The sequence below is a fragment of the Cyprinodon variegatus genome, unplaced genomic scaffold (assembly GCF_000732505.1).
Source record: "Cyprinodon variegatus isolate N-32 unplaced genomic scaffold, C_variegatus-1.0 Scaffold1096, whole genome shotgun sequence".
Classification (NCBI taxonomy): Eukaryota; Metazoa; Chordata; class Actinopteri; order Cyprinodontiformes; family Cyprinodontidae; genus Cyprinodon; species Cyprinodon variegatus.
In genome coordinates this window covers 169,805-180,395 of record NW_015151549.1, presented here as the reverse complement: position 1 = coordinate 180,395, position 10,591 = coordinate 169,805, and the positions used below count along the sequence as shown (strand labels likewise).

At 40.9% G+C, this 10,591-nt stretch overlaps 1 protein-coding gene across 5 annotated transcripts in view; it reads left to right on the top strand.

The window, feature by feature from the left end:
* cdca2 (cell division cycle associated 2) overlaps nucleotides 1-10,379 on the top strand; it is a 21,220-nt gene extending 10,841 nt beyond the window's left edge. For 2 of the 5 annotated variants that reach the window (XM_015400376.1, XM_015400374.1), the window contains exons 6-14: nucleotides 337-469; nucleotides 820-1,136; nucleotides 1,224-1,275; nucleotides 1,358-1,432; nucleotides 1,868-2,001; nucleotides 2,630-2,686; nucleotides 2,896-2,988; nucleotides 7,172-7,334; nucleotides 7,506-10,378. In XM_015400376.1, the coding sequence (XP_015255862.1) occupies nucleotides 337-469; nucleotides 820-1,136; nucleotides 1,224-1,275; nucleotides 1,358-1,432; nucleotides 1,868-2,001; nucleotides 2,630-2,686; nucleotides 2,896-2,988; nucleotides 7,172-7,334; nucleotides 7,506-8,206 (1,725 nt within the window). In that variant the 3' untranslated portion in view covers nucleotides 8,207-10,378. Of the gene's footprint in view, nucleotides 1-336; nucleotides 470-819; nucleotides 1,137-1,223; nucleotides 1,276-1,357; nucleotides 1,433-1,867; nucleotides 2,002-2,629; nucleotides 2,687-2,895; nucleotides 2,989-7,171; nucleotides 7,335-7,505 lie in introns of all 5 variants that reach the window. The other 3 variants (XM_015400378.1, XM_015400377.1, XM_015400375.1) reach the window with 3 other exon arrangements.
* Nucleotides 10,380-10,591: the final 212 nt, after the last annotated feature.

Sequence of the window (10,591 nt, the reverse complement as noted above, 5' to 3'; positions counted from 1 at the left end):
TATATATATATATATATATATAATATCAAAAAATGTCCTTTTTCTCTCTTATATTTGTTTCATCAAAGGGTAAACTAAGCTTGAACACAATGTTTAGATTAGCTGTTGTTCCCTCCCAGCTCCTGTATCAGACATTATCCATAAATGATTAAAGGGTCACGTTTTAGTTTCTATCAAAAACTAAAATCACATAGATTTTTTTTTTTCGTCGCATCTTTGCCTGATATGAAAAAACATTTTATTTCGAAAAAGGTTCCAGTATGGCAGTGCATCTTTTGAGCGTTTCCTTTCAAATCCAACCCAGCTTCCCTCAGTTTCTCACTCATTCTGCTCTAGCAGGAGGCTCCCTGTAAACACCAAAGCCCTGACCGACCTCCCTCTGATGGCCCTTCAGCTGCTTCGCCGGCCCAGCAGTCACATCTCCCCCACATCCCATCTCTCCCTTCTATGTTGGAGATGAAACCCACAGGTAAACAGCTGTGGGGGGCTCGCCTTTGATCCTGGCTTAGTCCAGTCTTTGAGGTTTGTTGCTGTGCTGGACCATTTTTCTAGGTGTAGCCAAGTCTGCAGGGCTCCATTGTGACGTACTTATGTGCCTCTTAAACTGCATCTGAAGTGTTTGCTGATTTTTAAAACTGAAAAAATACTTTCTTTTGCATTTTCTTGTTTCCTACACAGTAATAGTAAGCATAAGATGGAAAATGCAGCTATTCTTCTGCTTTAATACAAACATGCTCATGCTTCATACTTCGTTTCCTCTTAATTTAATATCTACTGCAGCATGTTTGTGATTGAAGGTTTTTGCTGCTTGGTTCCCAGTGGATGTGGACAGAACGCCTGCAGGGAAGAAGAAGAAGCAGGTGCGCTTTGGGGTTCCTTTATCTCCTGAGTTCTTTGATAAGAACTTGCCCCCAAGCACTCCATTACAAAAGGGGGGCACTCCAGCTCGGGCCGCCACTCCCGGCGGGGGCTTGGAGCTGCGCTCGGTGCTGAAGACGCCTCAGAGGAGCGAATCAGAAACACAGCAGAATCAGCCGGAGCCTCTCTGCCCCGCTGGGTTTGGTGCCTCCCCAACATTCGCAATGCCTCACAGACGCAGACCGTCCAATGAGGGGGATGACTGGGAGGATGGAAAGGTAGACAACACAGAGTAATGATTTCTGAAGTGGATATTTAATATTTACATTTAGGACTAAAAGCACCTTTTAATTCTTTCCTCCTAGATTGTTTATCCGTCGATGGAGGAGATAGACTCTGCCGTGTTGAGTGATGCAGGTTGATTCAAGCATTAATAATCATATAATAAGATATTATGAGTGTAATAAAATCCTAACTGTTGTTTCTATTCATTTTACAGAGTGTTATTTTGATGCTCAGCCTTTAAATCTAAACATGGCTTTCCATGAGGAATCTCTCTCTCAGACTCTGAACGGTAAACTGATCTCCACAATATTTAATATAACTATAACATCAGAGAGGAGCAGGATGGTTGGATGCTGTTTCTCTTTATTAGCTTAAAGGTGGATGCTTTAAACAACACCAGTTCATAATATCTCTACATCTTTAGGAGGCATGCATTCATTTATTTTAAGCTCAGTTTTAATTTAATTCTTCTAAAATGAATACATAAAGAGTCAGGGGAATGTTTTGATTTATTGCAGATAAAATACTGAAGAATTTTTCACCTCCATCTGTTCTACATATATTAGCAGTCTGATGTCCTTTGAGACATCTATGGTCCCCTTGTAATGGTCCGTGCAATTAGATTTATTATTAACTGTAGCTGAAGGCCAGTTATCTGGAGCTCGTTATTTCAGTGGATTGATTTCTCTTTTTTGGGGGGATGGGGGGGTTGTTACCTCAAAAGGCGACTCCGAACCAACAGGAACCCCTCAGATGGACGCCATGGAAGGGCGTGAATGTGTGGCAGAGGACAAACCGCCTGAGGGAGATGCTGGAAGTCAGACTCTGACCCAATCAAAGAGCAGAAGAAGAAAAAAGGTCTGATTCTGTTCAAACTTGATTAAATCCTGAATCATTTTCCTGATAAAGTATTTATATTAAGCAGCCTGGGTGAACTAATTGTGCTTATTTGAATTTTAATTGTTTAATCCAGCAGGAGCTTCTAAGAAATCCTAATTTAAAAAGCCTCCTAATGTAGTTCAGTTCCTGCTGTAAAGCCTGTTCCATCCCACTGGTCCATCATACGCAACAATCAATCAGCCACAGATCAGAATCAGACATTTTCCTCTTTCAGCGATGATCAGAGATCAGCAGCTGAGAAAATAGAGAAAAATGTCACATCCTGTCTACTTAATGCACCATCATTGAAGCATGAGACTCATTTACACTTTGAGTGTGATAAAACGTGAAAGTTTTATAGATAAATACTTTGAGGTTGTTCTGGTGATTATTTCTGTTTTGTTGAAAATTAACCGGATATCAGTGTCTTTAAGAAAAGTGCTGATCAGACTTTTTAGGAAGGATCAGCACATCTCTTATTAAAAGGTTTTCATTGATTTGCTTTCTGGAGAAAATAGAGCCTGTTGTGATTTCTCCTTCTTTTCTGGTTAATCCTATTTTACAGCATTTTCTGATTTGTCTAAATCTGTGAATTTGTCTCCTATAGAAAGAAGAGGATTCTGACAGTGAGCTTCGGTCGCGGCCCGACAGCAGAAAGAGAAAGGTCTGCTGTTAGGAGAAACGCTTTCTGCTTGGTCTCGCTTGTAGAAATGTCCAGTTGCCAGATGAGATCTACTTTTTAATAATTCAGGGTTCATAACCGCACTCCTTTTTAATCTGTTTAATTCCTCTAAATCTGAACCCAATCACACACTAAATGTGGAAGAGTGGCAGAAACACAGCCCATATGATGTATGTATGATGTATCCTCAGGCCAACTGTCTGTTCGCCGAGCAGCTAGAGGACAGCGAACCTGTGAAGAGGTCGGCACGATCTGCTGCCAAGGCGGCCTGCAGGAAGATGAAGGTGGGTCAGCCATGTCTGCTTGTTTCATTTTTCTTCACCAAGGGTTTTGCCAGTTACTGACTCCAACTGGAGTTTAAGAGAAATAGGAATGTCTGTATCTTATAACCACGTATTTCACTCACCTGACGGGATCCTTTGCTGCGCAGCTGTCCTGTTCCCAATGCTCTGTAATTTTTACAGTACAAGCTGTAAAGCTGCATTGTTTATAGGAGCGTGAAACTGCTGAACCAGAACTTATCTGCATCGATTGGTCAGAATGAGTCCTAACTAGGGATGCAAATTATTAAATAATGAATTAATCTAAAGGTGGCTGAACTCATCCATCAAATAATGATTATTTAGTTATTGGCATCAGATGTAGGAGTTTTGACCTCTATTCAAAGGGTTGACGGTTCAGCTCCTGCTTTCAGTGTCGTCGTGTCCTTGGGCAAGATATTGTTTACTGATGGTGGTCAGAGCATCAGTTACCATTTAAGTGATAAGCAGCCATTTTCTCTCATCATAAGACCTTTCATTAACTTGATGTCTACATTTTTGAATTATATTTCAATAGTATATTGTGGCAGCTGTATCAAAGCTGGCTCAATAAACGAAAACATGTTTTCTTACACTTTAATAAACAGAAACCTATTATTGGGTGACTGAGTAAAAAAAAAAAAACACTTTTCACAAATTCCAAAAATTTTAAAAGACAATCCACTTGACTTTGTTTCAAAGTTTGAAGATGTTTCGCTTCCCATCCAGGAAGCTTTTTCAATTCAAAATGTCAGAAATGGCGTTGAATTTGCGGCTTTATAGAGTAGACCAAAAAAACAAAACCTTGTTTTGGCTTCATGAAATGCATTAAAAAAAAAACGAAGCCTAGCATGCTAAGGGCCAACAAGTGTTTTTCTATTATGCAGAAATGTTTTGCATGACGGCGTCCACTTTTCTATCATGGCCTCCTTCGGAGCATAGGAAGATTACGCTACTCCACAATGCAGGACAGCTAAGTGGGCGCCATTCAGGGAGTTTATCCACTGGTTATATTTACAAACAACCGCGTAAAGTTCCTTCCATCTGCATTAATCAGTGTAAATTATTCTGTTCTGGACTCTGGATCGATTCTTGTTTCTGTGCTAGCATGCCTCCACTGCAGCATTACTTCTTTTGAAAAAACAAGGAGGCCACATTTAAAAAATTTAAATACTATTATATATTAATATATCATATTAAATATAAATATAGAAAAAAGGAAAAAGTGGGCCCCCAAGTGGACAACTATAAACACTAAAATAAATTCCTTAACTGGGCGTCATCGGTTAATGGATTGGAACCAATTTGAATCTAATAAACCATTAATCCATAGTAACTCGTGAGTCAATGATTGATTTACATCTCTACTCATTACCTTTCACTTTGCCTGGTGACTCCAGGCAGATCTTGGTGGATAAAGTTCCGTCTGTGGTAAGATCTAAAACCATTCTAAACCGTTTTGTTGCACAACCTGTAGATCTTAGTTACTGTGGTCCTTTATGAAATAGTTTTTATGCCTAGCAGCGTGCTTTGCATTTCCTAACCTGTTATTATGTCTCGGTAAACCCAACCAACAATTACTGTTCAAAAGAAGCATCTTTTAATGCATATCATCAACAAAAACTAGAGATATGAAAGTGAAAATTACTGTACATTATTGAATAGAGCTTAAAACATCGGTGACATTTTCCAGCTAATTAGAATTTCCATATCTACTGCCTTTATAAATGCCAAACTCTACAGTCCGCCTTCTCTTTGCAGGAATATTCTTAAAGGAGTCATACTCTGGTGTTGTACTTATAAGACCAATCTGAAGTTATCTTTCATTTTAACGCGGTATAAAATAGAAGATAATTCTGACCCCTTTTCATACCCTTTTTTCTTTGTTCACAGAAGAATTTAGCTTCTGTTTATGATGTGGCTGTAGCATTAGCAACTTTATCAGTTTGCTTTGTTTACCATTGTTTCTTGGTCTTTTCCGCAAATAGAATAAATGTTACCCAAGCCTGATTGTTGGACAACTCCCCCATTTTTAAACCAGGAGTTATAACTGAAGCCAAATCACCACCACTCATGTTTGAACATGATAGAAATCAGATTTCCAGGTCATGGCCCCTTTAAGGATAACACATTTCTGCTTTTTATTTTATTGTCTCCCAGCAAGTATTTCAGTTTATCTTCACATTCAAATGGATGAAAATCCTTACAGAGAAACTCCAAATTTAAAACATGGATGTTTTCTTAAAGGACAACATATGAGAAGAGCTGTTGTCTCTGTTGAAGTCCTGTCCCTCAACTGGCCTGTGGCAGTGGAAGGCAAGGCAAATTTATTTGTATAGCACAATTCAATACAAAGACAATGCAAAGTGCTTTACATGATTAAAATATAGGAAAGTAAAACACAATCAAAGCAAGTAGGAAAAAAAAAAGAAAAAAAAATGCAGACTCCAACAATGACGTCTTTACCAACTTCTGTCAACCCTGTTGACTTTATAGGTCCCGGACCTATTTATTTCAAACACAACGTTGTTTTTTTAAACCACAAGATCCCTGACCTTGACAATATGATACCCACAAGATCCCTCCCTGATTATGACACTGTGGCAGTGAAACACTGTGGCAGTGGAACACTTTGGCAGTGGAACACTGTGGCAGTGGAACACTGTGGCAGCGGATCACTGGCTTCCATTCCAGGGGAAATGATCATTTCTTCATACTTTCAGCTGAGTAGAAAATATACCTGCTATCAACTATGGGGCATAACTTTAGATAGAATATAAATTGGTACATTTCATGCCTCTTGCAGCTACTAAGAAGAATTGCTAAAATGTCCTTCAATACTTTCCTTCCTAATTATAGTTTTTGTTGAGAAGCTTGCTCTAAATGTTTTATAAGTAATGACAGATGTAGGATGAACTTCTGCTCTTTAAAGCGCTGCTGTGTGAAAATGACTCAAAGTTTAAACTTTGTTTAAACACTGAGTTGTTCTCAGCTGTTGTTTCCTGTGTTAGTATTTCTGTGTAGCTTTAGTGTTTCGTTCTTGCTTCTTTCTAACTTTGCTTTAGAAACCAACTAAGGATTTAATAAGGAGGTTAAACGCAGAACAAAGTGAGATATTAGTTTATCGATCAGCTTCTATCTTATAGCAGTGATACTGGATGTCCTTTCCAGCGCCTGTCAACAGGTGCTAACTTCCTTTTTACATCTAGATGAACAAATATGGGCTTTCATGTTGATGCTACTTTGATCTGACGTCACTGCCTTGCAGACTCATTTCTTCATGCTTCAGCTAATGTGTTTCTAAAAGATAAAGTGGAAGCTAATCAAGGTCCTGCCCCGATTTGCTTCAGGTCTGTGCGAATGGAACATGGCAGTATAATTTCACTTTCTTCAGCTAAGTGTTTAATATCTTTGTAATTCTTTAAGGTGGTTTAAAAGTGATCAATGTTTATTTGGGACTCTTTAATGCATGACTTATAAACGCATCATTAAGGGGTTTCCATTCATCCATAGGCAGCAAAAATACATTTCGCTGCGTCTGCAGTTAGAGGCTTGTAGATGTTGGCAAATTAACATTTCTCCATATTGAATTCATGGAACTTAAAATATGCAAAGTTTGGTCAATATTGGCGTTTTGTTTTCTATGGTGAACAGCATATGTTGCTGCTTCCTCCCTCTGCTACCCGTTCTTCATATTTATGTGTTTTAATTTCATAATAAATTTTCTTTCATCTCAGTGGGGAATGAAGAAACAACATTTGCTTCACAAATTGGCCCAAGAAATATTCCTAAATGACTAAAACCATGTCAGTACAGCTAAGGAACAGAAAGCAAAGTTTCATTTCAAAGTACAAAATATCTGAGTGAGTCCAGTCTTAACATGATGACTTGATGAGATGACTGGAGTCTGGTGTGCTATTGCTTGGTTGGAAAGAAAACCTGCAGCCACACGGCCCTTTCTGGAACCAGTTTGACATCCCTGATCTAATGCTTTTTTTTTTTTCTTTTTTTTTATGGCCAGTAGGTGGCAGTGTTTGTAGGTTCATTCTGGAGGCCACTGATTGAGCTCTGAACAAGAAAATGTCTTAAAAGTAGAAGTGGACGTTTTTTCCTTAATCTGAATAAGTAGATTTTAAAATGACCTTTTTGTTCGAACATTTCTGTACAGGGGGCCTCCACAGCAGCCCGCAGCTGGAGTAAGGATGTAGATCGCTCTCTGTACGGCTCGCGTGCGTACGCCTCAAAGAACCCGGCGCTGAGCCCCATCACAGAGCGGCGGTCCTTCATCGGTCCGTCTCCATCCTCAGAGCGGACTCCTGATGGCTCCACAGGTAACATTTAAAGGCTGAACACGTCATTAGCTACTATTACTGAAGAGAAAGCAGGGAGAAATTCTCTTTTTGTCCTTAAAGTTACATTTATTTGCTGAAAAATCAAAAGTTTTAAAGAGCAGTTTGAAAATCGGTGATACTAAAATCATTTTGTTTTTTCCATCTTATCAGGGTGTGATATCTTTGAGGTGGCAAGTGGTGCTCCTAACAGCGAGGATTTTGCAGAGGCTGTGGAGGTTTCCACATATGATGATGTCAGACCTCCCACCTGTAGTCCAGGGACGGACAGCAGGCGGCCAAGGTCAGCAGACAGGAGAGGACGGAAGAAAAAGGAGCAGATTGATGTCGGACTGTGCAGGGCTGACCCTGAAGAACCCTCTGAGATCCTCTGCACCGACTCAAACACATATAATGTAGGTCTGCTCACTTTAGACGAAGAATCCATCCCAGAGTCAGAACAAAGACAAGACAAACAGAGAGAACAGAGAAGGAGCACATTCCCTCTGGAACCAGAGCATAAAGAGGAAGGGACTGGAGAGATGGAGCAAGGAGACGCCCGGTCAAGCTCTGGCCAGCAGGGGGAGGTAGAGGGGCCCAATGTGGACCTCGCCCCTTGGCAAGCGGATTTTAATTTTGAGGATGTTTTTAAATCTGTCAACCCCAGAAGGGAGCGCTCGGTTCGCCGCAGTCTGAGGAACCGGGCGAACTCGGAGAACAGCAGCGTGGGCGGCGGGCTGGCCTGGGTCCCTCACACCTCCCCTGACTCTGTTAGAGAGACTCGTAGAAGAACCCGCCAAAGACGCCTCAGTGCCGCTCTGCTCCCGCCCGAGGAAACACGAGACTCCGCCTCCACTGAACTGAGCGAACAATGAAGAGAACTGATGATTCATTTTATTTCATTTCCACGTTGTTTCACTAAATTGAATCAATTCTCCTAAACAGAGATTTACTTTGCTTCAAATGAAAAACATTAATGATGTTGATCCTTGTGAGTTATTCCAGCTCAGTCCAGTTTCCCTCAAGTTTACCACTTCAGTCAATACACTGAAAGCCCAATGATCTCTGCCGACCACCTCCTAATCAATATCCCCCACTCAGCTGGTAATCACAGTGCGCAACCCCCCCACTCTAAAGTCACTGGATCAAGCATCTTAAAATCAATCCCTCCTCCTGTGGATGGATGAAGATGGCTCATAAACGGCTCTTATTTTGCTTCTGGGTTTGTTCTGTTGACTCTGTTGATTTTTAAAGACTTTTTAGAATGAAACGTTGGTTTTCGTTCTAATCTTCTGGAGCCAAATGTGTTTTTAACAAGATAATTAGGATTTGTTTTAAATAGAAATAATCTTAAACGTTCCAAAAGCTCCTCTCTTCAGTTTGACCGTTTGTTTCAGTTCAAGTAAAGCTTTTTTTTTCTCTCCTCTTAAGCCTCAGACCTCTTGCTCTTAAACTGAACAAACTGCTGAGTAAATTAGTGTTCGGATTTCCATTTTGAAACCAGCCAAATGATTTGAAAATGTATTGACCTGTGACCTCGCCGTCCACCGGTTATAGATTCAACTCGACTGCTCTCTGCTTCCCCAGTCCGTCTCTCCAAGAGGAACAGAGGGAGGAGAAACAAATTGAGTTTCAAATTCGGCTCGCATCGGAAAATTGGCTTCTGAGAATGATGCATGACTGTAATCTATCCATCACCGGGTAATTGACTACCTCCCTTTACATCAAGTCAGTCACTTGGCTGAAGGACACCAGAGGTTTCTGGTTCCACTCTCTTCTTTACACCCACTAGAAGATGGATGGACGTAATCAGGAGCTTTTATATAGGGCTATGTGGCAACACTGCCATCTTGTGGAAACTTTGATGAGTTGCATGAAGGCGCTTCATCCGTCCATTTGAACAGTAAAATGACTAAAAAAAGTCACATTTGATTGTTGTTGAAAGTTAAATTGATTTAAAAGTCATGCTGAATATTCTTCCTCATTTGACCTTTCAATTTTTCTTGATTTTTGATGTCTGAGTCATGACTGTTTCCCTCCTAACTGCACATTAAGCCTTTTTGAATTAAAAAGGCCTTTAGAAAAGCTTTACTAGTGTTTGGATGTAGAAGCAAAGTGCTGCACCGTCATACAAGTGGCTGTTTGGTGTGTTTATCTGAGAGCGCGGGAGAGAGCGTGGAATCCGCGTGAAGCCCCTCTCCCTGGCAGACGGGCATACTGAAGACGGCTTAACACAAGAACAATGGGGTCCTTTGACCAAAACGACGCCCCCAAGACATGTGGCCTCCTGTCACCTTGGCAACCCCCCATGGGATGAAGAGTGGGGTGACAGCTGGAGGGGAGGACTTACAAAAAAATGGAGTCTATTTCTTTCCCCTGAATCTCTCCTCTTTCTGCCTCCTCTCCCAGCCTTCCTGGCCCTCATGAATGTAGGTTACGTCTCACTTTACAACTTCATGGGGTTGACCTCGAGCGCTTGCCTCACCACCTGACCGGTTGAGGCAGAAAAATAAAAATAAAAGCCAACTATAAATCAGGCCTTTTATAGGCTCTGCTTGTCAGGAATAAGAGAGCTTTGACAAATTTGGGGCTGAGCCACTCTTAACAAACTGTCCGCTTGATTTTACGCCTCATATTAAACACGAGTTGGATGCTCCTCCAGATTTAGAGACTGTTTCAATTAGTTAATTAGTAACTGAACGGTATTAAGTTGTCCTGCTTCCTCAACCCTTTCTGTGCTCATTGCTGTGAGGCTCTATTATTGATGCTCAGAGGCGCGATCTTTGAGCTCAACACTGCTCTCCTATGGAGTGTAAGACAGCAGGAGGAGGGCAGCCAAACAAAGGCAGCCCAACAACAGGAGACCCTCCAGCTCCTCTCGTAGGTTTGCTGTCAGTGCTGGTACAGCTGCAACTGGTTTGAACCTGATTCAGACAACCGCAGCGCAGAACTCGGCCGGCAAAGAATATTATTACTTTTTCATGTGGTAGCTGTTTTTGAACATCACAACCAACACAGCTTCAACATCTTTGTTTCTAACAAATAAAACATGGAGAAGTGTTAACCTCTGAATTACCTCTGCTTCTTTTAAATCATGCCACTAGCATCCACCAGATGTGGGTAGAGGAACCCAAAAATGTACCCGAGTAAGAGCTGCACTATTTTAACACACTTTCACTAGTAAAAGAAAGTGGTCAGTCAAGAAAAGTAAAGAAGTGCTGGGTAAACTGGCTGCTCAAGTATTGAGTCAAGCTCATAGC